The following is a 26,620-nucleotide window of genomic DNA, read 5'->3' on the forward strand; positions in this document are numbered from 1 at the left end:
ATTTTTACTAACAACTTTACTACAAAATACAAACCATTTAATGCTAAAAAAAAAAGGAGAATGTAAAGTCGTATAGATGCTCATCATCGTATTCATCATGAATGCTACAATAAACATATTTAAGCAATACTTTTTTGGCAATTTAAATATTTCGATATACAAACTGAAATATTTTCTGTGTGTGCAGACGACTAATTGAGTTATTGAAGTCGTTGGGGAGCGAGGACACCGCCTTGGCCAAAGCGATCCTTAATTGCGTAAGAAACGAGCAAACATTAAGCTTAATTGTCTGGAGCTGCGCCTTCATCTCGACTCACTTCATGTCAAGCGCATTTAAATAAATTCTGTTGAATGAGCAACCCATAAACAAGCAAACAATTACAAGTCAAAGTCAGAGCGAGTGAAGGAGCTGCTCCAGATGCGTGTGGGAGTCAATATATCTACATCTGTGCATCTACATATCTATATCTGTGTATCGGCGTATCCCCAAGTGCCGGCAATGCCAATGCTTGAACCTGACATTCAGCGAATTCATATTTTTTCCCCCACACAAGTGACAGCCATCGACTGGCAACAAATCGATGCGATCGTTCAATCTATCTAAATCTTTGTTTGTATCTGTATCTGCATCTGCGAGTGTCTGTCTTTCCGCTGATGCGTTTTAAATTGAAGTCAATTCGGCGGACTCGTGCAATAAATTACGGGAGTCGGGCCAATTTGATTATTGATTTCTGCAAAGTGTTCCCCCAGAACCAAATCAAAGTGAGAGTAGGATGCTTTCCAAATACTCTATGGATTCATTGCAATTCTATTCCTCGTTGTCACAGAGAGTGGGTCCATTGCCAATGCACGAGGCATAGGCCATCAGATGGGGAATGGTGCTCTGCTGCATCACGCCGGTGAAGAGATGACTTTGCGGACCAGTGGCGAAGATTCCCACATCATCGCCAGCATGCACGCCAATAGTGCCATGGATGTAGCTGGGGTGGATGAAGTCTAGAAGAAAAGCAGATTGGTTCGCTTATCACTCATCAAGGCGCCCAAAAGTAGAATTCACTTACCTTCCGCGCCAATTTGATCGGTAAGATCGATGCGCTGACCATGCTCATCCAAGTACTGATTGGTTCCAACTGCATAGTTGAGAGTGGCATACTTAACTCCATTCACATCGGTGTCATCCTGATTGAGTCCCAGGATAGGGGTTCCTCTGCCAGGATAACCAGAGATGGTCAGTGGATGGGCGTGATCGGAGGTGACTACAATCAGAGTCTCTTCGGGATCGGTTATATCCAGAGCCTCCTGAACAGCCTGCTCGAGCTGAAGGGTCTCTGAGAGCGAATAGGTTGGGGAGTTGAAGTGGTTGCCATAATCGATGAGTCCACCCTCGACGAACAGGAAGTAGCCACCTCCGCGTTTGCTGACCATCTCGATTGCTTTGCGCGTCATTTCCGCCAGTGTGGGCTCCTCCTTGGGATCGGCCATCTTATTGAAGCTCATCACTCCCGAGCGGAAGGTACCAATCAGGTTGGTGATCTTAGAGGCATTCACGCTCAGCAGCTGGTTACGATTGTAGGCTAAAACACCGCCTGGATGCAGTCCCTGCCAGCGGGACAGCAGGTTTACTCCGTCGGAACGCTCGCCCTTCTTGTTGAACGGATCCGTGATCGTGTTGGGCAGGAACTTGCCAATTCCGCCGCCCAGCATCACGTCGAAGTTCTTTCCGGGAGCCTGGGTAATCAGTTGGGTGGCAATGTCCGTGCAGGTGGCCGGATCGTTCTGTCCCTCGCCATAGGTCAGAATATCCGTGTCGCTCTCGAAGAATCGGTTGGTGGTCTTGGCATAGGCACCTGATGGACTGGCGTGGGTCAGAGTGGTGGTGGTCACGATGCCAGTGGCCTTCCCGGCAGCTTGGGCCCAGGCTGCGATGGAGTCCACCTGGTTGGCCGGATCCTCGCTGCCACTGCAGTTGTTGAAGCTCACGGCTGCCGTAATTCCCAAGGCCACGATATTGGTCTTTACACCGCACAAGTAAGCGGTTGCAGTGCAGGCGGAGTCGGGAACCTGGGCATTGGAGCAGTAGGTCTTCGGAAAAGATAGATTTAAATAATTATCCCAGCCAAATCCGAACCTCGAGCATAACACTCACCCTGCTCAGACCGGTGTAGGGGAACTTCTCGAAGCTCAGAGAGTCCTCCTCGCCGGTATTGCCCTTAAGCTGACCCTTGTGGATGCGGGCGGCTGCCACCGTGGACAGGGACATGCCGTCTCCGAGGAACAGGATTACATTCTTGGCCTTCCTCTTGTCCAATTGTGGCTGTTCCAGGCGCTTGGCGATCTCCTCGTAGGCAAGATCGTACCAGAACTGCGCGTTCTTCTCCTCCTCAGGTCCGGCCTTTCCCTTGGCCATGGCATTGGGGTCGATGAGGTTTCCTTCCCGGGTTTTAGCTGCGCTCACCGATTCTCCCACCAGCTGGAACTGATTATGGATCTCGGACACTGGAAATGGAATTCAGTGGTATATCTCCAGGGTTCAGGGTCTAACTGCTGCACTCACTGTCTATGGAAGCAGCCCAGGAGGTGGCCACCAGGGCGCTCAACACCAGGATAATGGCTACAAACGTCTTCATTTTCAGAAAGATGAGGTTCGCTCAGAGCAACTGATTGAACTACTGCCACGCTCTTGCAACGGCTATTTATTAACCCCTCCAGATCATGTTATCTAAGTAGTCATATATCCATGGCATAATCCTGCAGTGAAAACGCGCCCAAAAATCTCACTTTATGGTTTCATATTTACTTGGTCTTTGGGTCTTTAGAGTTTATGAATATTTTACGGCCTTTGAGTCAATAGACCTAGCTACCATCCAAAATTGTAGACCAATGTGTTGCGAGCACATACCCGTGGCTTCCAAAAGTGGGCACGGCACCAAGAGTTTGAACCATGCGAACTGACCCTATCCCACACTCAAGGTGAGCTAGCTAATGGAACCAGCTGCGTCCAAGTGCCACATGAGTTTAAGACCATAACTGTGATTACTAAAAGATATAAAGATTACCGAAAAGATCGTGATAACTCGTGGGTAGAAGAATAATCTTAAAAGTATTATTAGTATAAGTACAAGGTTTATTAAAATGTTAAATGCCTAATACTAAAGAAAGGACATCCATCCGGTGTCTTTACGATCACTTCTAATCTCCTATATTTATAGTATTATATTCTATGGTGACTTTCAGGTTTTCCGACGTGAGCTCTCGCAGACCTGCTTTCCGCTTCCAATGCACGCGGCATATGCCATCAGGTGGGGAATGGTGCTCTGCTGCATCACTCCGGTGAAAAGGTGACTCTGTGGCCCAGAAGCCCAAATACCCACGTCCTCCCCGGAGTGCACTCCAATTTCTTTGTCGATGTAGCTGGGGGATATGGCGTCATCGGGGCCAAGGATATCATCCAAAGGAATGCGCTGGCCATGCTCATCCAGATACTGATTGGGTCCAGCTGCGTAGTTGAGCACCGAGTATTTCACTCCGTTGATATCTGTGTCATGTTGATTGAGTCCAAGGATAGGTGTCCCCCTTCCAGGATATCCGGCTATGCTCATGGCGTGTCCGTGATCGGCGGTCACCACAATCAAAGTGTCACTGATGTTGGTCATTTCACGAGCCAACTGAATGGCCTTCTCGAACTCCAGGGCCTCATCCAAGGCGTAGCCCGCCTGGGTATAGTGGTTGCCGTAGTCAATGAGGCCTCCTAAAAGGCATTTAAACTTGTAGTTAGTGTATATATTAAAGAGGTATATACTGTTAAAGAAGAACCTACCCTCGATGAACACAAAGTATCCTTTTTCATTATGGCTAAGCTTCTTGATGGCCACCTCGGTGAGTTCCGAGAGAGTGGGCTGATAAGTGGGATCGGCGTCCATGTGAAAGTCCATCAAGCCCGATTGGAAGGTACCAATTATGCTGGAGGCAGCCGAAACGTCTAGGTTGAGCAGCTGCTTGCGATTGGTGACCAAGACACCTTTATCGTGGAGCCCTTGCCACCGGGACAGCAGATTTACGCCATCGGATCGCTCGCCAGCTTTCCCGTGACTATCCTTTATGGTTTTGGGAAGGAACTTGCCCATTCCGCCGCCGAACATGACCTCGAAGTTCTTGCCGGGCGTCTGGGTCACTAGTTGAGTGGCCATGTCGATGCAGGTGCTGGCATCCACTCCATAGCTGGTCACATCCGTGTCACACTGCCACATTCGATTGGCCGTCTTGGCATATGCTCCGGAAGGACTGGCATGGGTCAGTGTGGTGGTGGTCACAAATCCCGTGGACTTTCCGGCATTCTGGGACCATTCCGCAATGGAGGTCAGGCGGTTCGCGGGATCCTGGCTGGCGGTGCAGTTGTTAAAATTTACTGCTGCACTTACTCCGATACTAATGATGTTGGTTTTAACGCCGCACAGATAAGCGGTAGCAGTGCAGGCTGAGTCGGGAACCTGGGCGTTGGCGCAGTAGGTCTGTAAAGATTAGATTTGTGTTTGAATAAAGCACTGGATTTTATGGTCCTGGCACACGCTTTGAACTTCACCATGATAAAGAAAACAGTTAGGGTTTGTTTTTGTTATCATTACTACTGGTACTATGCAAACACTTACTCTGCTTAGTCCCGAATAGGGGAATTTCTCAAAGCTCAGCGAAGACTCCTCCCCAGTGTTTCCTTGCCGTTGTCCTTTCAGGATGCGAGCAGCTGTGACTGTGCTAAGTGGCATACCATCCCCGAGGAACATAATCACGTTTTTGGCCTTGTCAGAGTTGGGCTGTGGTAGCTGAAGCCTTTTGACGATCTCCTCGTCGGCGAGCTTGTACCAGAATTGGGGATCCATCTCCTCCGGCGGAGTGTACTTGCCGGTGGCCACGTCCGTGGAGAACCTCAGCTTGCTGGCTTTCTGGCCCGTCAACTCCAACACATTGTGCACTTCCTGGACTCTACTGAGTGCTGTGCCAACAAAGGCCAGCAGGAACAGAACGATCGGGTGAAGCCAGCGCCTCTGGGAGAAATGCATCTTACAACTGCAGTGATATCCAACTAACTATAGCGATCCCGTCTAATTTCCAGGTCTTATATGCCCTGCCCCGGATTATTGCATTCCAAACAAGGAATACCTAAAATTAGGTTTATTCCCACTTTATACCCCTTTGACTTATCTCTGCTGGCACTAGGAAGATCAGCTGTAAGTGACATGACCATCCCTATATAAAACCACTACCCGTTGTAATAGTAGTGGGTTTTGAGATCACTCGACTTTCGTTTGGCCGTTTGCTGAGCTTATTATCCCTAAAGTGCTGAGATCACCTGTGCAAATGATTATTTCAGCTATCTGAATTAGTTTAGTCACGTTTGCGGTCGTAAAGATATTGACCATGATCCAACTCTCACGAGCCTAATCTACAGGAAACTTGTCGCGTGACTAACTTGTTGTTGAAATGGTTGCACATTTATATCTTATACACTATAAAGAACAACAATTTAGAGCCCAGAACCCGAATCCAAAAGTTTCTATTATAATATATCATATTACATTATAATCCTTTCTACCGGTTCATGAAATTAGTGAAAATATTATTCAACATATTGGATATAGTTCAGATTGCATAAAACGATTTACCGATACCGCCGTTTTACACGCGTCTAAATGTAGACCCCTATAAGATACATCTTATCTTAACTGTCGTGTCTTCGTGGCATATTCCCAGATAGCTTAACTGTCTCCAGCAAATCTCAGTTTATATTTAGACAATCTTTAAGTCATTAAGGTTTATGGTTATAAGGGGCAATTCTGCCAATAGACTGGCTACCAGTTCAAAAGCCTGAGGCAACATTAGCCATATTTTAGTGTTTGAACCCACGCTCAAAGATCTCAAGGTTATATTTTGGGGTTATACTTATATGGATTCATTGGCAATGTTGATTAAAACCTATTTATATGGTCCAGGCTTACCCATACTAATATCTTGAATTAATGAAATGATAACATACGCATATTCATTGAATTGCTTTTGCTTGGTACGTTTTTATTATAGAACTTTGAAAGCAGATTTTCCTGCGGCGGTTGTCTTCTTTATTGTCACATCTGCCATCTCAGTTGTCGCACACCTGCTTTCCGCTTCCAATGCACGCGGCATATGCCATCAGGTGAGGAATGGTGCTCTGCTGCATCACTCCGGTGAAGAGGTGACTCTGCGGGCCGGAGGCGAATATGCCCACGTCCTCGCCGGAGTGCACGCCCTGATCCTTGGAAATGTAGCTGGGGGTGATGGCGTCGTCCGAGCCAAGGATATCGTCCAGAGGAATGCGCTGGCCGGTCTCATCCAGATACTGATTGGGTCCAGCTGCATAGTTGAGAACCGAGTACTTCACTCCGTTGATGTCGGTGTCATGTTGATTGATTCCCAGGATGGGTGTTCCTCTGCCAGGATAGCCGGCTATGCTGACGGCGTGTCCGTGATCAGCGGTCACCACAATCAAAGTGTCCTCGATGTCCGTCATGTCACGGGCCAACTGAATGGCCTTCTCGAATTCCAAAGTCTCATCCAAAGCATAGCCAGCTTTGGTGTAGTGGTTGCCATAGTCAATGAGACCACCTAAAAATATTTCGGAATATAAATACTTAATACCATTATTATTTAGTGAAAAACCCACCTTCAATGAACGCAAAGAATCCGTTTTCATTGTTTTGGCTGAGCTTCTTGATGGTCACCTCAGTGAGTTCTGAGAGGGTGGGCTGATAGGTGTCATCAGCCTCCAAGTGGAAGTTCATCAGCTGGGATTGGAAGAGACCTATGACACTGGACACTGCTGACACGTTCAAATTAAGCAGCTGATTGCGATTGGTGACCAAGACGCCTCCATCGTGGAGCCCCTGCCAGCGGGAGAGCAGATTCACTCCGTCAGATCGCTCACCAGGCTTTCCGTGAGAATCAACGATGGAGTTGGGGAGGAACTTGCCCATTCCTCCGCCGAACATAACCTCGAAGTTTTTGCCGGGCGTCTGGGTAACCAGCTGGGTGGCCATGTCGATGCAGGAGCTGGCATCCACACCATAGTTGGTCACATCTGTGTCGCACTCCCACATGCGGTTGGCTGTTTTTGCATATGCTCCCGAGGGACTGGCATGGGTCAGTGTGGTGGTGGTCACAATACCCGTGGACTTTCCAGCGTTTTGGGCCCACTCGGCGATGGAGGTCAGGCGGTTCGCGGGATCCTGGCTGGCGCTGCAGTTATTGTATTCCACTGCTGCACTTACTCCGATATTGACGATGTTGGTCTTAACGCCGCACAAATACGCCGTGGCAGTGCAGGCGGAGTCGGGCACTTGGGAATTGGAGCAGTAGGTCTGCAAGGATAATGTTTCATTGCAGTTAGTTTATATTTAAGAGTTAGTTAACCACAACTCACCCTGCTCAAACCGGTGTAGGGGAATCGCTCGAAGCTCAGGGAGGACTCCTCACCTGTGTTTCCTTGGCGTTGTCCTTTCAGGATGCGAGCAGCTGCAACGGTGGCGAGTGGCATGCCATCTCCGAGGAACATAATGATGTTCTTGGCCTTCTGGGAATTGGGTTGTGGTAGTTCCAGCCTCTTGGTGATCTCCTCGTCGGCGATGTTGTACCAGTACTGGGGATCCATCTCCTCCGGTGGAGTGTACTTGTCCGAAGCCACATCCGTGGAAAACCTCAGCTTATTCACTGCCCGTCCTGTCAACTCCAGAACGTTGTGCACCTCCTGTACACCACTCAGTGCTGTTCCGGCCAAGGCCAGAAGGAGCAGGAATGGGAGTACTAACTGCCGCTGGGAGGAACCCATATCTAATTGCTCTGCTGCTGATGAAATATCACTTACTACACTGAATTTACCGAAAAGTACGGACTTATATAGCTTACCAAAATGCGTGTGCGGCGGATTACTGTGCTTCCAGACAAAGTTGCCTAAATTTAGGTTTATGGTCCTCTGGGCATATCTCGTCTGGAATGTCGTATCTTTCATCAAATCAGCTCTGTCTAGCATGGCGGTAAGGTAGGCAAAGAAAGGGTATAAGCTATTCCACTATCATACCCAGTGTATCTTTTGGTTCGTTGGGATCCATAATTTGACCTTCGTTACGTCAAAAGCTACAAATACGCTGTCCATTTGTCTTGCTCATGATTCCCAAAATGGTAGACTCACCTGTGCAAAGAACTTACCGAGCATTCTAAACCATTTCAGTCACGTTTGGGGTTATAAAGATCTTTGAGAGTATTATGATCCTAATCTTAGGAGAACGTGTAACTTACTTATCACAGCATTTTTGCGCTTTCACTCTGGGTGGTATTTTCGACAGCATCTCGTGGCCGAAGATTTTATTATGAAGAAAACATTTTTAAATAGTATCAGTTTACTTTTGGCAAATAAACTTTTAAAATTTTCAATCTTTGAAAATAATGTCATAAAGGACTAAACATTTTTATATTTCGCATTCTAAATTAAATCTAAATTGTATAATGTTAAGGCGCAGTCTAAGCCATCTGGACAAGCTGCCGAAGGCGAAGGTGGTCGAGTGGCTGGCCGGGATCGACACCATTATATGCAGCACGGATGGTGTGTTGTGGCAGGAGAATACCCCCATTGAGGGCTCCGTAGAGGCGTTCAATGCCATAATTTCAAAGGGAAAGCGATGTCTCATAGCCACTAACGAGTGCTGCCTAACAAAAAAGGATCTGTTCCAGAAGGCCAAGTGCCTGGGCTTCAATGTCAAGGAGCAGGACATCTTCAGCTCGTCGGGTGCCATTGCGAGTTACCTTAGCGACCGGAAGTTTAAGAAGAAAGTCATCGTTTTGGGTGGTGACGGTATCCGCAAAGACCTGAAAGAGGCCGGATTCTGTTCCGTAGTGAACGATCTACAACCAAATGACCAGAAAAAAATCGACTTCGTCAGGAGCTTAGTTCTTGATCCGGATGTGGGAGCTGTGTTGGTGGCCAGAGACGACAACATGATAGCGAACGAGTTGCTTGTGGCCTGCAACTATCTTCAAAATCCCAAAGTCTTGTTCCTTACCACTTGCATTGATGGATTCCAGCCATTTGGGAAAAAGAGGATCCCAGATGCCGGATCTCTGGCCTCTGCCATCGAGATAATTGTACAACGCAAGCCTACCGTTTTGGGCAAGCCGAATCAGCGGATTTTAGGCAAGTTGATGAAGTCTGGCGAAATAAAGCCCGAAAAGACGCTTGTCATTGGAAATTCGTAAGTTCAATGATTAGTTTTATAAAGGATCATACTTTATTCTTTTTCCTTTAGGCTTAAATCAGACATTTTATTTGCTAGTATATGTAATTTCCAATCCTTATTGGTCGGCTGCGATAACGGAGCGATCGAAAAAGCCGAGAAAATTAAAAAAGAGGGAGATGAGAAGAAAATGAAACTCGTTCCAGATGCTTTTCTCCCCAGCCTTGCTCCTTTTGGGGAATATTTATGCATTTAGGTGAAGTCTGTCAAGAAAAGGGATTTCCATATCCAAAAAACATACCCAGTTGACCAAAAAGTATCTTAGATCATCTTCAAAATTCAAACTAAGGCGCCACAAAGCTGAACAGCTGTTTTGTTTATCATCACTCTGTGCTAAATTATTTCGGTATTTTATCTTTTAGCACAAGTCGCGAGTCAGTGCTACCGGTATGTTTGTAATATTTTAGTTTTAAAATTTGTAATCTAAAATAGTAAAGCAAATTGCCAATTTTCTTTAGAAACTAAAATGTTTGCTTCCATAATCTCGAAGAAAAGTGTTGAATTAGTGCAATAAAAAAAAATACATGTTGTTGGTATATTTTTGGTATTTGATTTGATTTCTTCGTGGTCGCACTGAAAGAAGAAGAGTGATAAGATATCGAACTATCGAAGAACGATAGGCCCCGATAGGTTCGGACAAGACAAAGAACAAAATGTTCTCTGCAAAAGCTGTGCTCGTTTAAAAACGCAAAAAGTCAGTGCATCTAGTGCATTGTCAGTGGCGCATAAGATTTTTCTATAAATAGCGAAAAATGAAAATAAACTGCAGGCGAAATAAAAAAAACACCTTGAGCTGAGTGCAACGGCTGTGCGAGTGTGTGTGCGTGAGAGCGAGAGTGCGCTCGTGTGTGTGTACACATGCATGTGGATAAACGAAAATAAAACAAGGGACCGCCCCCCGCCGTAGAATAGCCACCCCGCAAAGTTCATCACCCTAACCAGAATCGGTGGTACTGCATCGCGCTAAATCGGCCACTTTCCATTATCCGCATCCACCGCCCCTCCCGCTCCCTGGGTCCTTCATCCACCTCCTGCGAAAACAACAACAGCAACCACCAGCGCCCTTACAACAACTGTTACAAAAGAGCAAGAGAGAAGACACCCCGCACTCACACTCATACGCAATCACAGGCACACACACACACACACGCACGCAGAGAGTGTCCTCGCCAGAAACTCGAAACATCCTAACATCCCGAATCGGAGGCCCAAATCTTAAGCGCCAATCCGCCGGAATGGACTCGGACATCGAAATGGATATGGAATCGGACAACGACGGGGAGTACGACGACGACTACGACTACTACAACACAGGTGAGTGGAAACTAGTACCTGATCTAGAGGGGCACTTCCCCCTGACAACAATCGGCCATCGATTTAACTGAGGCCAAATTAGGGGTACAAGTGTATCTGTGAGGAAGTACAAACACACACACACACATGTCGAGGTCTCGGTTTGGTTATTCACCTTTTTGGAAGGAGGCCCGCAAGACCAGGGAATTTGCATTCAGCACTTGACATTCGCCTTGGGTTCCATGACCAAGCCCCACGCCCCCCATTCGATCTCCACCCTTCTTCGCTGACCATGAAGCTTAAATTATGGAATTGAACTTGAAACAAACACACGCACGTAGCTGCACCGCGAGAAAAAGTGTAGCTGTTTTGAAAATGGCACTCTGTAATAGGATCAATCTTTAGTTTAAACTGTCAAATCTAGGCCAAACTAAATAATTAGGTTTGGTACATTTCCCATAGCAATTATAATGATGATTTTCTATTTCAATTTTTTTTAGAAAATTTTCTGATCAGCATTGTATATTATTTTAATGCTATAGGGCTATGTGGAAATGGAAATCAATATTGACTCAAAAGGAGCAAAATAACACAATAATATTACTAAAGACTGGATTTCTCTCAGTGCATGGGCAAGTACAATTGGTAGTTGCGAGTTGGGACTGATTGCGAGGCTTGTGTTTTGTGGCTGGCTTCATTATTGCCCGCCACTCTGCTCACGCTCTTCGTAGCTCCACAACCCACACAAGCACACACGAGCACACACACCACACACACCAGCTCAGGTGCGTGCTCAAGTACGCAGTTGCATTCTGTTGTGTGCCGCTGTTCCGTCAACTCGGTCTCCGCTTCTTGACCTGTCCCTTATTGTTCCGACCTGGCCAAGACGCCCCCTAACTCAACCTTCAATCGGATACCTCATATCGGTAACATCGTAACGTCGAGCACTTCTATGGCAGCCTTGTCGTGCGGTTGTTTTCTCGAATTAGCCAATGTGACTAACAAAATGCAAACATGATTACCAGCTGCATGCACTGTAATCCCTTTTGATCCGTAAATGTCAGATTAACATACTAGCTATTTCCAAAGTAATAATGTTTCGTCGGTTTCAACCGATCATCGTAAGTCAGCCATTACTCAACTTACAAAAACTCAACCTCTGTAACTCTGGAACCAGTTTTGTACAATAAGGGATTAAAAGTGCCCTATTGTATATAACTGCAACGTTCAAGGTTCGTTTGAAATCCACCCTTGCCGTCTTTCAGTAAGCAAAGTCTGATTTTGGTTTAAAATACAATCAGTTAGCTTAAATAACCAAAAGAGGAAACTATCCTATCAAAGCATAATAGGTTTATGCTTTATAAAAGTTATAAAGTTCAATTATTTTATAATACTAATATCCTTTTCTTCTTCAGGCGAGGACTGCGATGTAGAGCGCCTGGATCCGAAGCGGGCCGACCCGGAGTACTTTGAGTACGAGTGCCTAACCGTCGAGGACATAGAGAAGCTGCTGAACGAGCGCGTGGAGAAGCTGAACACCATCCTGCAGATCACACCCTCGCTGGCCAAGGTGCTGCTGCTGGAGCACCAGTGGAACAATGTGGCCGTCGTTGAAAAGTACCGCCAGGACGCCAATGCGCTGCTGGTGACGGCGCGAATCAAGCCGCCATCGGTGGCAGTGACGGATACGGCTTCGACGAGTGCAGCGGCGGCCAGTGCCCAACTGCTGCGACTGGGGAGCAGCGGGTACAAGACGACGGCATCGGCGACACCACAGTACCGCAGCCAGATGTGTCCCGTTTGTGCCAGCTCGCAGCTGGGCGACAAGTTCTACAGCCTGGCGTGTGGGCACTCGTTTTGCAAGGACTGCTGGACCATATACTTCGAGACGCAGATCTTCCAGGGAATCTCCACGCAGATCGGCTGCATGGCTCAGATGTGTAATGTAAGAGTACCCGAGGACTTGGTGCTGACGCTGGTCACACGACCCGTGATGCGGGACAAGTACCAGCAGTTTGCGTTTAAGGACTACGTCAAGTCACACCCGGAACTGCGCTTCTGCCCCGGGCCCAACTGCCAGATAATTGTGCAATCATCGGAGATCTCCGCCAAACGTGCCATTTGCAAGGCTTGCCACACGGGCTTCTGCTTCCGGTGCGGCATGGACTACCACGCGCCCACCGACTGCCAGGTGATCAAGAAGTGGCTGACCAAGTGCGCCGACGACAGCGAAACGGCAAACTACATCAGCGCCCACACCAAAGACTGCCCCAAGTGTCACATCTGCATCGAGAAGAACGGCGGCTGTAACCACATGCAGTGCTTCAACTGCAAGCACGACTTCTGCTGGATGTGCCTGGGCGACTGGAAGACGCACGGCTCCGAGTACTACGAGTGCTCTCGCTACAAGGACAACCCCAACATTGCCAACGAGTCGGTGCACGTGCAGGCGCGCGAGGCGCTAAAGAAGTACCTGCACTACTACGAGCGCTGGGAGAACCACTCCAAGTCCCTGAAACTCGAGCAGCAGACGATCGACCGGCTGCGCCAGCGGATCAACTCGAAGGTGATGAACGGCAGCGGCACCTGGATCGACTGGCAATACCTCTTCAACGCAGCGGCACTGCTGGCCAAGTGTCGATACACGCTGCAGTACACCTATCCGTACGCCTACTACATGGAGGCCGGTTCGCGAAAGAATCTCTTCGAGTACCAGCAGGTGAGTCGCAGCACGGCTATTCTTCAATTGGTTGACCAATAATGTATTAATTCCTTGCAGGCACAACTGGAGGCCGAAATCGAGAACCTGTCGTGGAAGATAGAGCGCGCAGAGACAACGGACCTGGGTGATCTCGAGAATCAAATGGACATCGCTGAAAAGCGGCGCACCACGCTACTGAAAGACTTCTTCCCAGTGGACGCATAGGCAACCGTCGAGCTTCCAGGGCCACCAGAACGGACAGCCTGTCTTGTTTAGCACAAAAACTCTTTGATTGACTGCTGACAGGTCGACGTGACGCGACAGTATAGAGACGCTTATTTAAATTAAATTATACACATATTTACATGTATCCATCTAGCAGTAGGCCCAACGACGTGTAGCTAATTTTTAAATTAAACTAATAATCAAGTGCATATAGACTAGAGAACGTAGCATAGAGTGTAGTCGACTACTCGAAGTATAATTACTATAGTTGTGACATTCGAAATCACTCAAAATGATCGGTGTAACTGCAATACAACGCCTTGCGCAGAACGTTAACGATATACAGTAGCTATAGCTAAAGCCCTAGCGATAGCGATACCGGTAGCTATACCATAACTATAAAACTAACTTTAAATCTAGCAACTGACTAACTGACAAACCAGACGCATTTCAGTGGCCAAGTGTTCCAACAGTTTTCCAAAAACTAGCCCAAACGACCCGATGAAATGCAGAAACAGTAACAATTCTAAATGTATAGCGCCGCAAGTCAAGCAATTATTGATCAAAGACCGCCTAAGCAGATCGGCTCATCGGTTAGATCCTAAGTTTTAAACCTTGTATTAGCCCCGCGTGAACAGCATCAAGTATTCGCAATCTGTATCTCGTAACCAACCGCAGCACATCAATCGAACGCAAAAGTCTTAAGTAAGAACGAAGATAGATACTCCCCGTCCCCGATCCCGTTCCTTTTGATTCTCACTCGATTCTCGATTAACTTTGTAAGCTGAATCATAAATTATATTCTAGGATTATGCTATGTATGTATGCTTATGCGACTGAATTTGAATTAAATTTACACTAGATATACAACTACACTATTCAACTTACTTTTCGACTGAGGGCCGCAAGCTTGTGAATGGGGTCTTGTGCTTAAAGCTTTGGAGAAGCTCATATAAAAGCTCGGATTGAGTGCTTTAAGGAGAAGCTTTCACTCAAGTTTCAGTATTTCGATTGGTTTTTGAGCCGAGTTTATTAATTTTTAGTGAGTGTACGAGCTATATTCAAATCTGTCTTCCTTGATTTCGGTGTTATTCAGATAGGATGTGCTTAGTTAGTCTTCGATGTTGTTTTTGCTATCATTTTTTACCCATCTTGCCGAACTTAGAACTCTTTCTGCTGCTCTTCCTGCTCTTCCGGCTTTTCCGGCTCATCCGACTTATTCTAGCGTCCAGCGCCAATGGTGGTTTCTGCTTCTCAAGTTGACTGGCCAAGGTGAACAACCGGCACTCGGAGTGCTCCTTCAGCAGACTGTTGGCGAACTTCTTGACTCCAGATATCTTGGTCACCCTCACGTTGTTCATATTTTCCACTTTCTTGGCGGGGTAGACCTCCACTTCGCAGCAGTTCTTGATCAGCAGCAGGTCGCTGTTGTTTGTGATGGGATACCGGTAGTAGAGTTCATTTCCGCAGTCCAGGCAATTCCTTTTGAAGCGTCTCAGCTGGAATTTCATCGGGAAGCACCGACCTACTATGGTGTTATTGTCCAGGATAACAGAATGTTTGTATGTGGGCTTGGGAAGTGGTCGCTTGGTCCACTGTGGGAAGAAGGATTTAAGTAAGGAATTTTTTATGCTTTAATTTCCACAGACCTCATTCAGGTGCAAATAGGTTTTGAGTGGTCGGCATTGCGCCGAGCAAAGATTAGGGTGCAGGTTCTGCTCCTGGGCCACGCACATGGTGCAGCATCGCAGCTTGTCCTTGTCGGATTCGAGGAGCGGACGTCCCTTGCTGCACTCCGCCCGGATGTTGATCTCCTGACGCACAGGTCCATCTGGTTCAATGACCGCCTTAACAACATCCGCTTGGGGATCAGCCACGTCTGCTGCCGGCATTGATACCTTGTAGTCGACGCATGGCCCGCAGGTGGATTCGAAGCACTTCCTGCATGGACCGTCAACCCAATTTTTTTGTATCAACCGCCTACAACTGTTCTCCGGAACGGACATTTTGAAGGCCACGTTTTGTTTAGCCGGAAAACGAGTAATTTGGGAATGACATGGAACAATCTGATAAATTGAAGCTTTACTCTAAGCTCGTTTATTTTGCTTAACAAATAATTTCATATTAATTCTCCTCGGGGTTTGAATCGATTGTTTTCATTTCAACCTCCTTGTTTTTTAAACTGTCTTTGGGTGACTCCTCTTCATCAAAAATTTTGAGATTCTTTGCGTGATACCACACTGCAATATTCAAGAAACCGCCCAAAAATATGAAAAATGCAGCCGAAAGATTTAAAGCATATCTGAAAAGAAAATTGGATTAATAAGAATTTTTAGATTAGAGTCTATATGCTGACGCACCTCATTGATTTTGTGTCATAGAGCCAACAGTTTCCCTTGTTGGAGCAGGTCTTGCCCCACACCAAACAGTAGTTGTCTATCAGCCAGCCGAAGAAAATCGGACTGGGAATGAAGCCCAGCAGAGAAGCCGCCATGGAACCCAATCCCAGGGCGAAGGTCTTCTCATCTGGAGGCATGCAGCGCAGGGCGAGGAGCAGGTTCGTCGATTTACTAGATGCGCCCACGAGTTTAAGAAAGCACATTACACCCAGAAAGATAAGGAACTCATTGAAGCAGTCGACTGGACAGGTTCCGTCCACAGCAAATTGGGACTGAAAGTAAGGAATCATATGTATTTAAAAGGAATATCCAATGGTTAGAGTCTCCCACCTCTGGTTCAGAGTTCAAACTTGAAGAGCGCAGGCACTGGCAACCTGTGTAAATGGTCCTTCCCAATGCATCCTTCGTCCTTTCGGAACATCCCGCATGGCAGGCGGAGATAAAGGTGATGTTGTCCGCACTGCAAACGGGAGCATAGTGCACGTAGTCGCAGTGACAGGACGCACTGCAGCTGTTCCCGGCGGACAGGGTGGTTAGGGTATTCAACCTGTCGCTACCCTCACATCCGATCGCCACATAGCACAGGATTCCTGCCACCGTCACAAAGTCCACAATGGCGTTCCAGGCAGCCATTGCCCTGGCACTAGGCTTGTACTTGGAGATCACGTATCCCGAGATGAGGATTCCTGCGGCAGAGAATCCCAAAGCAACTGTTCCCGTTGCCATGGTTGCCATGGCCGCTGATTGTCTATACTGGGTTTCGATGTACTTGGGAGTAAATATCCAGTAGACCATGTATCCAAAGAAGTAGAGTATGGATGCCATTGTGTTGTAGATATACACCTTGTTTTTCGAGAGTTTCTTGACTGTCTTCATCATGTCGGCAAATGATCGCTCATTCAGTGGCAGTGACTGCTTCCTTTCATCCTGTTTCTGTTGAAGGCGTCTCTTCCTGGCACTGGGCAGCTGCTTGGGGAACATAAACAGCAGAATGGCGGAGACCAAGGTAATTGCAGCCAGAACCAGCCAGCCCAGCCACCAGGCGCCCAACCAGCGTGGATCCTCCTGCCCAATCAGTGGCTCCAAGGTGGGCTCAATGTATAGGCGCAGGCAGACGGCAGCTAGGGAGTAACCAATGGCTGGACCCAGCATCCTCAGGAAGGTAGACATGCCTGGTGAAGTGACAATGCTTGGATACCTCAAGAAATTCATACTTGTACAGTGCTTCACTTACTCAGCATGGCAGGTGTCTTGGCCTTGCTGGTATTGTCGTCCATGTAGGCTATGCCCAGGGTATAGAACAGAGCCTGACCCACTCCCGAGATTAGTTGAGCCGCAAAGAGAAAGACTTGGGGCACCCACAGACCAACCTCCTCCTGCACACATCCTCCTCCAGTTGGTTGGCACAACTTCTTATCCCGCTCCTGCTTGGCCATGGTTTCGTTAACCTGTCCGAATTCTCGGGTTAGCTTGAGGGCATCTTCGCCAGCTCCATAAATGAAATGCAGGGAGCTTGTAAGCAGGCAAAAGGCCACGATGGTAAGCAACCCTAAATGGGACACTATTATATGCATTGGGAATCACGTGACCCAGATCTCGACTCACCTATTCCCATCCAGCGAGGTCGATGCCCATGGCCGGCATAATAACCCAGGATGGCGGCCGTTAGCATGGTACTGATATCGTTACCAACTGAGATAATTCCGGATACCTTTGTTGGTATCTTATAGCGCTTCTCCAAGGTCGTTATAGTCCCATTAAAGTACGAAAAGGTCATTGTCATTACACAGCCAGCTAGTCCATATAGAATAACGTACATCTGCTCAGTGGCAAATCTGGAGAGAGTGATTCCTAAGCATGAAGGTAGTTGCAGAGTACCTCAGATTTTACCTCTGCATGGAGGGGCCCTTGAATATCCAGAAGCCACAGTAAGTGTCTCTTCCGCCATCTTCTCCGTCCGTTTCATTCTCAGGAGCAGATTTACTTTCCTTATCCGATATTGCAAATGGCTTTTCAATAAAGGGCAAAGTTTCACTCTTCTCCAAGTCTTCCTTTCCTCGCTCCTCTGTCATGTCTCAACTTTTACCGCCGAACAACTCGAACACACTGACTCGCTCTTAATCAAATCGCTCAACAATATACCCAACTGCATCGCATGGGTAAACAGCCTTAGATCTTATCAAGTCTGTCAGATTAGACAGTGGGGATCAGACGAGCGACATTTATATACCACACATGGAAAATAAACTTTAAGAACTTTTAATTGACGGGATTCCTTATCACTCTCTCGTATCTACTTCGGAAACGTTCGAAATTTCGCTCAAACTTTTCACCACCTGTGGGCCACGTACCACGTACATTTGTACATAGATAAAAATAAAAATACATTTTTATGAAAGCTTTTATTTCTTTTTAGTAACAACGTAAGTTGGCTTTTCCTTCAGCTCCATTTCTTCAATCTGCTTGGCCCGCACCGTTTCTTCGTCTTCATCGAAGACTTTCATGTCCTTCGCATGATACCAGACCCCAATGTTCCAGAAGCTGCCCAGGAAAATCAGAGAGGCGCACACGAGGTTCATGGTGTATCTGAAGGAAAGAAGGCTTTAACTTGTTTTGCATTCATCCATTAGGGATCCACTCACCTCAGAGACTTCGTGTCGTATATCCAGCAGTTGCCCTTGGAGCTGCAGGTCTTTCCCCATACAAGGCAATAGCTGTCTAGCATCCAACCAAACACAATCGGACTAGGAATAAAGGTCAGCACGGCGTACACCATGCTGCTAAAGCCCAAGGAGAAGGTCTTGTCCCTCGAGGGAACACATCTCAGGGCTAATAGCAGATTACTCGATCTACCAGTGGCGCCCACGAACTTTAGGAAGCACATGACGGCCAGGAAAATAAGGAACTGTTTGCCGCAGTCCACCGGACAGGCTCCATCCATGGCGATCTGGGACTGGGATGCTAGAGACGTCACATTGGACAGTGAGATTATGCTTGAAAGGTTGCCCATGCAACGACAACCTGTGTATATAGTCTTTCCCAGCTCATTTATGGCCTTATCGGTGCATCCCGCGTGGCAGGCAGATATGAAGGTAATATTTTCCGGACTGCAAACCGGAGCGTAGTACACATACTCGCAGTCACATGAGGCACTGCAGCTGTCATCGGTGGGCACGATGGACAGGGAATTGGCCCGATCACTCTCGTCGCAGCCCACCAGTACATAACACAGCATTCCGGCTACTGTCAAGTAATCCACCACGAAGTTCCAGGCCGCCATTGCCCGGGCACTTGGTTTATACTTGGAGATCACATATCCAGAGATCAAAATTCCTGCGGCCGAGAATCCCAACGCCCAGGTTCCTGTGGCCAATGTGGAAGTTGATGCCGATTGCCTGTACTGGATCTCAATGTATTTCGGCGTGAATATCCAGTACGGCATGTAGCCAAAGAAGTACAGAATCGAGGCCAGCATGTTATAGACATACACCTTGTTTGAGGTCAGTCGCTTCAGCGAGTCCAGCATGTCCTGAAAGGAGCGCTCCGCCAGCGGAATATCCTCCTCGCCATCTGCTTTCAAGCGTCTGGCCTTGGCCCTTGGCATTTCTTTGGGGAACATGCCCACGAACACTGCTGAGATAATCAGGATGAATGCGAGGAGAATCCAACCTATCCACCAAGCGCCCATCCAGCGCGGATCGTTTGTGGTAATCAGAGGCTTCTTGAAGGGATCGATATACAGCCGGAGGCACAAGGATACCATGGAGAAGCCCATAGCAGGACCCAGCATACGCAGAAAGGAGCTCCAGCCTTTACAATATACAATGGAAGTGAGAATGAAATAAAGATCCCCATACCCATCCCATACTTAGCATAGCTGGTGTCTTGGAACTCGCCGAGTTATCATCCATGTAGGAGAGACCTGGCGCATAAAAGAGGGAACATCCGATTCCACCTATTATCTGGGCAATGAAGAACAGCACTATGGGCGTGTAGTCCCCAGCTCCTTCTACACAATTCGAGTTTTTTTCATGGCACAGTGAGTCGTTATTTTCGGTGATATTTAGAGAAGCATCAAAGGATTCGGACATTCCGTATTCTTCTGTCAGTCGCAGAGCTTCTTCGCCGGGTCCGTAGAAAAAGTGAGGGGTCAACATCAGCAGGCAGAAAATGGCAATAATGATGAGGCCTAAAACAGTGCAAGGGATTGGCTATCTGAAGTAGATTAGGCGATTTCAGGTGTGTTACCCAATGCAACCCAGCGAGGACGATGTCCTCGACTAGCGTAGTAACTCAGAAAGGCGGACGTGAAGACAGTGCTTATATCATTGCCCACCGTAATGAGACCCGATATCTTGGTGGGTATATTAAAGCGCTTCTCCATCGTCGTGATGGTTCCAGTGAAATAGGTAAAGGACATGGCCAGAAAGCAACTAGCTATCCCGTACACAATCACGAACATGTGAGCAGTCGCAAATCTAAAGATCTAGGCGGTATTACAAAAAACTGGAAAGAGCGCTGAATGATATACCTTTGTAAGGCGGGGCCCCTGAAAATTGAGAAACCACATGTGGTATCCGAAGAATTCAGTCTCTTCTCATCATCAGATACACTTATGGCGGCTTCTTTATCCTTCAAAAACCTGGAGGCTTCGATCTCTTCACTGGCCATGTTGGTCGTCCACAGTCGAACTACTGCCAAAGACTGAATCCCAAACTCAGCCGCAAGCTGCATACAATCAACTTGCCTCTGGGGGTAAACAAAATAAGCTTCTAGATAGCGGATGGCGGCCTTCATGTTTATAGCTAAGTCCGTCTGAGCTTTATCTTACTAATCGGGATCTGGTCGTTAATTGTCAGCAATTACCATATGAGTACACAGAGCTCTACTGTTGCAATACCGTTTATTATGGTACTGGACTCTACGTTGGAAATCACACATGGATATTGACAAATCAAGGCACCAAGACTCTCACTCACACAGCACTTAGTAATAACTTAGGACTAAATCTCTGTATTCTTCTCGTTGTTGGCCTCCTCCTCGTGCTGGACGATCTTCATCTCCACCTCCTTGACGTCCTCGTCGAAGATTTTCAGATCCTTGGCGTAGTACCAGACCCCCAGATCGAAAATGGCCCCAATGGCAATAAAGACAGCTGCGGTGAAGTTCAGAGTGTACCTACAGATAGAAGTTTTATATATAAATATTAAAGCAATATATATTAAAGCTCACCTCATGGAAAGCGGATCGTAAAGCCAGCAGTTTCCCTTGTTTGTGCAAGTCTTGCCCCACACCAAACAGACCCTGTCGAAGACCCAGCCGAAGAATATAGGACTAGGAATAAAGGCCAGCATCGAGCACAGTGTCATTCCGAATCCCATGGCCGCCGTCTTGTCCTTTTCCGGCACACAGCGCACGGAGACCAGGAAGTTGGAGGCCCTGCCGCTGGCTCCCACGAACTTCAGGCAACACATCACGGCCAAGAAGGCCACGAATTGTGTCCAACAATTTACGGGACATGCCCCGGGCATCGCCTGTCCATTCGCTAGAGCCTCCAACTGGCTATGAACCGAGGTATTCTGGCTAAGCTCATCGTTACTCAAATCAAAGCTGGTTAGGCGCTTAAATTGGCTCGTGGAATTACCAGTTTCATCGCTAGGAATGCAGGAGCAATCGTAGAAGATCTGCCAAAGAAATTGCCTGCTCAATTTTTCTAAAATTTGCTAAGCAAAGTAATTACTTACCTTTTTTCCTTCGGAGTTGACGAGCAACTTTTTGCACCCGGCGTGGCAGGCGGAGATGTAGGTCATGTTGTTCTCCCCGCAGACCGGGGAATAGCGGACGTAGTCGCAGGAGCAGGCCGAATTGCAGGTGGTGGTGTTGCCAGCCAAGGAGCTGTCGTGAATATTGACGATAACGGAACTCTCATTTCCCGGACAGCCGATGAAGGCGTAGGCCAGGATTCCGGCCACAGTGAGGAAGCCCACGATCACGTTCCAAGCGGCCATATAGCGAGCCCTCGGCTTATAGCGGGAGATGATAAAACCGGAGAGCAGCACTCCCACGGCGGAGAAGGCCAGGGCCACTGTGCCGGTGACCATGGATGAAGTGGCCGCCGACTGGCGATACTGAACCTCGATGTACTTGGGTGTGAATATCCAGTACGGCGTATAGCCCACTAGGTAGAAAATGCTCGAGAGTGTATTGCACATGTAGGTCTTGTTGGTGATCAGGCGGCGGAAGGTTTTCAGCATGTCCTGGAAAGAGGCCTTCGCTTCCGCAGTAGTCTTCTGATCCAGTTCCGCAGTGAGGCGTTCCTTCTCCGTACTCTTCACCGACAGTCGCTCCTTTTCGCGGCGTCGATTCTCCTCCACCTTCCGGCGGGCCACAGCTCTGGGCAATTCTTTGGGAAACATGGAGAGGAAAACCCCGGAGCAGGAGAGTAGGCCGCCCATCACCAGCCAGCCCAACCACCAGGCACCCAGCCAGCGGGGATCCTTGTTGTTGATCACCGGATGCATCTGTGGTGCGATGTACAGGCGCAGGCAGAAGGATGCCAGGGCGTATCCAATGGCAGGACCCAACATGCGCAGGAAGTACGAAAGACCTTAAAATATATGCAAAGAATATTGCAATTTTCAAAGCTTCTACTGAAGTCGTTTTCATGTGTGATTGAATTATGGCCATCTTCTTTGAGATAAGCGTATCTTTGAGGTTAAAAATACATCATTAGTTTGTCTGGCGCTAATAAAATATTTTTTCGAAGCCTGTAAACAGATTATACTATTATCTGATGTTAAACATAGACCTCTATTGAAGTAAAAAAGCCTAAGTGATAATAATGTTTAAGAGAGGAGGTGCATATGTATATAAGTATCTAACAATGCATCGTTTTTGAATATTCCCTCGATACCTTTTATTATACCTCACAATGCATAAGAACCGGAGTCAGCCTTCATGATTCGGCAATTCCCGGATGATTAGGAAAACTATAAGTTATCACAGTAAACACTAAAAGGCGAAAACCGTTTAGATATAGGGGATTAGCCGCCTGTTCTATAATTGTTTTGTAAGTTCCTATTCCGGTTGGTTAATATTGATTTAGCGCTACTCACTCAACAGAGCCGGAGTCTTGGACTTTTTAGTATTATCGTCCATGTAGGACACTCCCAAGGTGTAGTACAGGGATCCTCCAATTCCAGATATGAACTGTGCCACGAAGAGCAGGAGTTGGGGGGCAAAGTTTCCTTCGCCAACCTCGCACTCCGCTCCTCCTCCATTCAAGCGGCAGAGGGTCTTGGATCGCTGCTCCTCAATGGCCTCCATTGTGGCATTTTCATCGGGCATCCCGCCGAACTCCGAGGTCAGAGCAAGTGCATCCTCGCCGGGACCGTAGAGAAAGTGCGGTGCGGTGGTCAGAATGCAGAAAAAGACGATGGTAAGAAGACCTGAAGAGTAATAAAGGGCCCATTTACCTCACTTCCGGGACTCGTTTGTATCTTTTAATATATCTTACCAAAACCAATCCATCTTGGACGATGACCCTTTCCCGCATAGTAGGCCAAAACCGCCGACACCAAGGTCTGACTTATATCGTTTCCCACCGAGATAATGCCTGTATTCTTCGAGGGTATCTTAAAGCGCTTCTCTATTGTGGTGATCGTGCCGTTAAAGTAGGCATATGTCATTGAAAAGATGCAGCCCACGATTCCGTAAAGTAAAACGTAAGCAGTTTGATTCGCAAATCTACACGGTTACAAATGAATCAAGGATAATGTTGTAATATATATGCTTTCGTTCTTAAATTGTTCTTAATAGTCACTTTCACTTTCCTCGAGCTTGAATGGAACTTAACACTGGAGCCTACTTACCTTTGGTAAAACGTTCCCTTGAATATCCAGAAGCCGCAGGTAACATTCTTCTCCAGCGGAGATTCCGCCAGCAGCTTGTTAATTTCCGCGGTCATGAGACGATCCTGCTCGGATTTCTGTTTCTTCTTCTTTGATTTTCCTGTCTTTGGTGCGGCCTCTTCACCGTCCAGATTGATGCCCGCCTCCTTTTCTTTGTCGTAGATCTTTCCATTGTTCAGAAGTCTGGACTCGACGTCGGAATCATCCCGGGACTCCCGCCTTCCGTGCTCCAAGTCCTGCCTCTCGGCTCCCAGACTGGGATTCTCGCTCTGCACCATACTAGTTGCGGATTGACTCGTACTGCGATCTCACTTGGCACATTGGTTTCTTCCGGTTTTGGGTACCGAACTCACACATATACACGCACACACACACACACAAGTTCGGTAGCAGAGTCTCTTAGATTGTATTTCTTAATTTTCGCCAGATCTTTCGCGGGCAATTAGCTGGCTTCGTGGTGGTATCCGGAGATCTAAAAGACAACCTGGCACATGGATGGAAGCGGATCGAGTGGCATGATGTGGCTCTGCAGCCGCTGATCTTAACTGTATCGACGGACAGCCGGATCCCGGCAGACTCTCGAAAGATTTGGCCCAAAATAACGACGTTCCGACAGTTTGTGGCAAATATTTTATCAAAATATTATCTCGCTCCCGGCTTATCACTCTCCTCGGGCCATTAAGCTAATCTTGGTCGGTTCGCGAGGCACGTTGAGGTCCGCTCATGCTGCTTCTGTTGACGCCTGCAAAATTTACAATTTCTTTGCGTTGGCCTGAGTTCGGCTATTAAAATTATAAAATAGACAGCTAAAGTGTGTGATAAGGCGGCTCCAGACGGAAGATGTGCAGCGGATGGCACTTATCTTAGAGCGCCAGCGTTTCGGTGGGTTTGCACATTGATGAGCACGTAAATCTCAGCAGAGTCATTGCCTGAGACTTTCGAGGAACTGCGAGCTGTATACATACACCACCCCCCACTAGTTAAACACTAGATCTGCATGCTCATTGTTTTTGTTGCGGATTAAGGACGGTATCAATGGGATGTACTTAGTTCAGTTACTATTGCTATCTCTTTTGACGAGCGCGCCAAATTAGTTTAGTCAGAGAGCTGGTGAGCGAATTCGTTTTTTATTGTCAGTCAGTCAGTCCCGAATGGGATTTTCTTCACACCCCCGCCGAATCTGTCGCGATCCCCCAACTTGTGCTCTATTATTTAATGTATACCCCCAAGCGAGTGTGAGTGTGTGTGGCTGGAGCTTATGTGTCGCCACAATTCACTTAGCATATTTAAATTTATGCGCAGCTTATCACTTGAACTTTATCTTGATTGCGCTGTTCTTGATAAGTATTTGAATAGGAACTTTGTATCACAACTTCGCCCCTTGAACTTTATTCGCTGTTTTCACACACAGTTCGGGCTAATGTTTGTAATTTATTTGCCCTTGCATAACTTACTAGTAGGCACTATTAATTTGATTTGTTTTGTTTCGATCGCGCCTCTCGATTTTCCCAAGACGCTGGCTGCAAGACGATCTCAATTCGGACAAGACCGTAAACGAACTAAACTAAACTAATCTAAACGCAGCGTGTTGTGGTTGCTCCGCGAAATGCTCGCTCATCTTAGGAAGATTTCCCCACTCAGAAAGCTTGGCTTCAGCTCCGACTTGGACTCGGATTTGGATTCGGGTTCGGATTGGGGTTCTTGAGCTTCGCATTTTGACTGTGTCACTGACATCAATTCACCATCAAAATAGTTGACATCCACATGTATCCGAGTTCTTTTTGTGTAGCTACCGTCAAAGCAAAATATTCACTCTTCTAAATTGGCCACTCGTACTCACATTCGAATCGGCGTCTGAATGACAGTGAATGAAAGTGAAACCGTTGGGTAATTATGGGCATTTACAAAGGGCATACGTTTCATATTCAGATCGTTTTCGGCGCTGCGTAGTGAGAAGAAAAGTCAATAGAGCGACAGAAAAAATTACATTTTCCATAAATTTCAGCTACCCATTTCAAATATAAATATTGGGCGGAATTTTAAACAGCCAAGGAATCAACTAAAACAGAGCAAAATGCTTTTGATGAAGCATTTCCACGAGGAAGCAAATCGACAGCTCCAGCTAAACAGTTGCCAATTTGTGGTATTATACTATATATAGATAGCTGGGGACTGCGGTTGCCAGCGGCATCAATCCATCCCCCAAGATATGAAGATGTCCAGGGTGGGGGGTATCGGATTTCCGAGAAAGCTCCCACTTATTTTTTAGATCGTAAACGATAAGCAATAAGCTATAAGCTGCACTATGCCAATGTTTTGCCCAACATCATTAAATTGAACTCAAAGTGCAATTACAGCGACCACATATGTGGGAAGCAATGGTGGCTTAAAAATAATCCCAAGACATGACTTCCGGAAAAACATACACGTACTATACATATCCTTAAAGGGAACATCATATGTTTCGCGAGGGCAATAAAAATCAAAGGCATAATTTCATGATATCAATTGAGCGGCAATAAAACGCCAGCCCAAGCATGTTTATTATTATTTTTTATTATTATTTTCCATTTTCCCAGCACCAGCTGCCTTCCGCTCTACTTCTAGCTGCGTGTGTATGCAAAACGGAGCAAGGAAGGCGGAAAACAGGAGCAAATGTGACCGCGGCTCTTATGGGGGATTTCCATATACCACAAGGGCTCAGCATAAATAACAACAAATGAGCCAATGCGCGAGAAAGAGAGCCGCACAGTGTAGCATCTTTATCTTTGTTGCTGCGGC

At 47.1% G+C, this 26,620-nt stretch overlaps 9 protein-coding genes across 10 annotated transcripts; 2 read left to right on the forward strand and 7 right to left on the reverse strand.

Moving 5' to 3' along the window:
- Positions 1–808: 808 nt before the first annotated feature.
- LOC117137525 (membrane-bound alkaline phosphatase) lies at positions 809–2,627 on the reverse strand. The gene is made up of 4 exons (XM_033299013.1): positions 2,555–2,627; positions 2,147–2,496; positions 1,062–2,082; positions 809–996 (listed from the first exon to the last, which is right to left on the reverse strand). Exons 1-4 carry the CDS (start codon positions 2,625–2,627, stop codon positions 809–811), a joined length of 1,632 nt encoding a protein of 543 aa, XP_033154904.1.
- Positions 2,628–3,101: 474 nt separating this feature from the next.
- On the reverse strand, positions 3,102–5,070 carry LOC117138099 (membrane-bound alkaline phosphatase-like). Its single transcript, XM_033299956.1, has 3 exons — positions 4,647–5,070; positions 3,818–4,508; positions 3,102–3,748 (listed from the first exon to the last, which is right to left on the reverse strand). The coding sequence occupies exons 1-3, from the start codon at positions 5,052–5,054 to the stop codon at positions 3,231–3,233; spliced, it is 1,617 nt and encodes a 538-aa protein (XP_033155847.1). The 5' UTR covers positions 5,055–5,070; the 3' UTR covers positions 3,102–3,230.
- Positions 5,071–6,130: 1,060 nt separating this feature from the next.
- LOC117136971 (membrane-bound alkaline phosphatase-like) lies at positions 6,131–7,852 on the reverse strand. Its single transcript, XM_033298140.1, has 3 exons — positions 7,448–7,852; positions 6,692–7,385; positions 6,131–6,633 (listed from the first exon to the last, which is right to left on the reverse strand). The coding sequence occupies exons 1-3, from the start codon at positions 7,850–7,852 to the stop codon at positions 6,131–6,133; spliced, it is 1,602 nt and encodes a 533-aa protein (XP_033154031.1).
- Positions 7,853–8,478: 626 nt separating this feature from the next.
- On the forward strand, positions 8,479–9,836 carry LOC117136357 (glycerol-3-phosphate phosphatase). The gene is made up of 2 exons (XM_033297224.1): positions 8,479–9,269; positions 9,324–9,836. Exons 1-2 carry the CDS (start codon positions 8,527–8,529, stop codon positions 9,505–9,507), a joined length of 927 nt encoding a protein of 308 aa, XP_033153115.1. The 5' UTR covers positions 8,479–8,526; the 3' UTR covers positions 9,508–9,836.
- Positions 9,837–9,907: 71 nt separating this feature from the next.
- On the forward strand, positions 9,908–14,403 carry LOC117136356 (potential E3 ubiquitin-protein ligase ariadne-2). The gene is made up of 3 exons (XM_033297223.1): positions 9,908–10,625; positions 12,020–13,323; positions 13,384–14,403. Exons 1-3 carry the CDS (start codon positions 10,547–10,549, stop codon positions 13,528–13,530), a joined length of 1,530 nt encoding a protein of 509 aa, XP_033153114.1. The 5' UTR covers positions 9,908–10,546; the 3' UTR covers positions 13,531–14,403.
- Positions 14,404–14,541: 138 nt separating this feature from the next.
- Positions 14,542–15,557, reverse strand: LOC117136358. Its single transcript, XM_033297225.1, has 2 exons — positions 15,180–15,557; positions 14,542–15,125 (listed from the first exon to the last, which is right to left on the reverse strand). The coding sequence occupies exons 1-2, from the start codon at positions 15,534–15,536 to the stop codon at positions 14,667–14,669; spliced, it is 816 nt and encodes a 271-aa protein (XP_033153116.1). The 5' UTR covers positions 15,537–15,557; the 3' UTR covers positions 14,542–14,666.
- Positions 15,558–15,619: 62 nt separating this feature from the next.
- Positions 15,620–18,015, reverse strand: LOC117136355 (solute carrier organic anion transporter family member 74D). 2 transcript variants are annotated; one of them, XM_033297221.1, is made up of 6 exons: positions 17,820–18,015; positions 17,535–17,764; positions 17,164–17,478; positions 16,260–17,101; positions 15,891–16,201; positions 15,620–15,832 (listed from the first exon to the last, which is right to left on the reverse strand). In XM_033297221.1, the coding sequence occupies exons 1-6, from the start codon at positions 17,999–18,001 to the stop codon at positions 15,655–15,657; spliced, it is 2,058 nt and encodes a 685-aa protein (XP_033153112.1). In that variant the 5' UTR covers positions 18,002–18,015; the 3' UTR covers positions 15,620–15,654. The 2 variants fall into 2 exon arrangements, with proteins under 2 accessions (XP_033153112.1, XP_033153111.1); XM_033297220.1 differs by having other exon boundaries at positions 17,164–17,490.
- A 297-nt stretch (positions 18,016–18,312) lies between these two features.
- LOC117138129 (solute carrier organic anion transporter family member 74D) lies at positions 18,313–20,627 on the reverse strand. Its single transcript, XM_033299994.1, has 5 exons — positions 20,461–20,627; positions 20,178–20,407; positions 19,798–20,118; positions 18,572–19,739; positions 18,313–18,515 (listed from the first exon to the last, which is right to left on the reverse strand). The coding sequence occupies exons 1-5, from the start codon at positions 20,598–20,600 to the stop codon at positions 18,332–18,334; spliced, it is 2,043 nt and encodes a 680-aa protein (XP_033155885.1). The 5' UTR covers positions 20,601–20,627; the 3' UTR covers positions 18,313–18,331.
- Positions 20,628–20,815: 188 nt separating this feature from the next.
- Positions 20,816–24,542, reverse strand: LOC117137857 (solute carrier organic anion transporter family member 74D). Its single transcript, XM_033299570.1, has 6 exons — positions 23,801–24,542; positions 23,446–23,675; positions 23,045–23,377; positions 21,674–22,536; positions 21,162–21,613; positions 20,816–21,107 (listed from the first exon to the last, which is right to left on the reverse strand). Exons 1-6 carry the CDS (start codon positions 24,115–24,117, stop codon positions 20,933–20,935), a joined length of 2,370 nt encoding a protein of 789 aa, XP_033155461.1. The 5' UTR covers positions 24,118–24,542; the 3' UTR covers positions 20,816–20,932.
- Between the last annotated feature and the right edge of the window lie 2,078 nt (positions 24,543–26,620).

The sequence above is a fragment of the Drosophila mauritiana genome, chromosome 2R (assembly GCF_004382145.1).
Source record: "Drosophila mauritiana strain mau12 chromosome 2R, ASM438214v1, whole genome shotgun sequence".
Classification (NCBI taxonomy): Eukaryota; Metazoa; Arthropoda; class Insecta; order Diptera; family Drosophilidae; genus Drosophila; species Drosophila mauritiana.

Coding starts and splice junctions, on each gene's coding strand:
- LOC117137525 (XM_033299013.1), bottom strand. CDS start 2,627: ATGAAGACGTTTGTAGCCATTATCCTGGTGTTGAGCGCCCTGGTGGCC. Junction 2,497..2,554: donor CTGGGCTGCTTCCATAGACA/GTGAGTGCAGCA, acceptor TTCCATTTCCAG/TGTCCGAGATCCATAATCAG. Junction 997..1,061: donor CGATCAAATTGGCGCGGAAG/GTAAGTGAATTC, acceptor CTTTTCTTCTAG/ACTTCATCCACCCCAGCTAC.
- LOC117138099 (XM_033299956.1), bottom strand. CDS start 5,054: ATGCATTTCTCCCAGAGGCGCTGGCTTCACCCGATCGTTCTGTTCCTG. Junction 4,509..4,646: donor CCTATTCGGGACTAAGCAGA/GTAAGTGTTTGC, acceptor TAATCTTTACAG/ACCTACTGCGCCAACGCCCA. Junction 3,749..3,817: donor ATACTTTGTGTTCATCGAGG/GTAGGTTCTTCT, acceptor AATGCCTTTTAG/GAGGCCTCATTGACTACGGC.
- LOC117136971 (XM_033298140.1), bottom strand. CDS start 7,852: ATGGGTTCCTCCCAGCGGCAGTTAGTACTCCCATTCCTGCTCCTTCTG. Junction 7,386..7,447: donor CCTACACCGGTTTGAGCAGG/GTGAGTTGTGGT, acceptor TTATCCTTGCAG/ACCTACTGCTCCAATTCCCA. Junction 6,634..6,691: donor ATTCTTTGCGTTCATTGAAG/GTGGGTTTTTCA, acceptor AAATATTTTTAG/GTGGTCTCATTGACTATGGC.
- LOC117136357 (XM_033297224.1), top strand. CDS start 8,527: ATGTTAAGGCGCAGTCTAAGCCATCTGGACAAGCTGCCGAAGGCGAAG. Junction 9,270..9,323: donor ACGCTTGTCATTGGAAATTC/GTAAGTTCAATG, acceptor TTTTTCCTTTAG/GCTTAAATCAGACATTTTAT.
- LOC117136356 (XM_033297223.1), top strand. CDS start 10,547: ATGGACTCGGACATCGAAATGGATATGGAATCGGACAACGACGGGGAG. Junction 10,626..12,019: donor CTACGACTACTACAACACAG/GTGAGTGGAAAC, acceptor TTTCTTCTTCAG/GCGAGGACTGCGATGTAGAG. Junction 13,324..13,383: donor ATCTCTTCGAGTACCAGCAG/GTGAGTCGCAGC, acceptor AATTCCTTGCAG/GCACAACTGGAGGCCGAAAT.
- LOC117136358 (XM_033297225.1), bottom strand. CDS start 15,536: ATGTCCGTTCCGGAGAACAGTTGTAGGCGGTTGATACAAAAAAATTGG. Junction 15,126..15,179: donor CCTATTTGCACCTGAATGAG/GTCTGTGGAAAT, acceptor TTCTTCCCACAG/TGGACCAAGCGACCACTTCC.
- LOC117136355 (XM_033297220.1), bottom strand. CDS start 18,001: ATGACAGAGGAGCGAGGAAAGGAAGACTTGGAGAAGAGTGAAACTTTG. Junction 17,765..17,819: donor AAGGGCCCCTCCATGCAGAG/GTAAAATCTGAG, acceptor CACTCTCTCCAG/ATTTGCCACTGAGCAGATGT. Junction 17,102..17,163: donor CAAGACACCTGCCATGCTGA/GTAAGTGAAGCA, acceptor TCACTTCACCAG/GCATGTCTACCTTCCTGAGG.
- LOC117138129 (XM_033299994.1), bottom strand. CDS start 20,600: ATGGCCAGTGAAGAGATCGAAGCCTCCAGGTTTTTGAAGGATAAAGAA. Junction 20,408..20,460: donor AGGGGCCCCGCCTTACAAAG/GTATATCATTCA, acceptor CTAGATCTTTAG/ATTTGCGACTGCTCACATGT. Junction 18,516..18,571: donor TACGACACGAAGTCTCTGAG/GTGAGTGGATCC, acceptor TCTTTCCTTCAG/ATACACCATGAACCTCGTGT.
- LOC117137857 (XM_033299570.1), bottom strand. CDS start 24,117: ATGGTGCAGAGCGAGAATCCCAGTCTGGGAGCCGAGAGGCAGGACTTG. Junction 23,676..23,800: donor AAGGGAACGTTTTACCAAAG/GTAAGTAGGCTC, acceptor GTAACCGTGTAG/ATTTGCGAATCAAACTGCTT. Junction 23,378..23,445: donor TCCAAGATGGATTGGTTTTG/GTAAGATATATT, acceptor ATTACTCTTCAG/GTCTTCTTACCATCGTCTTT.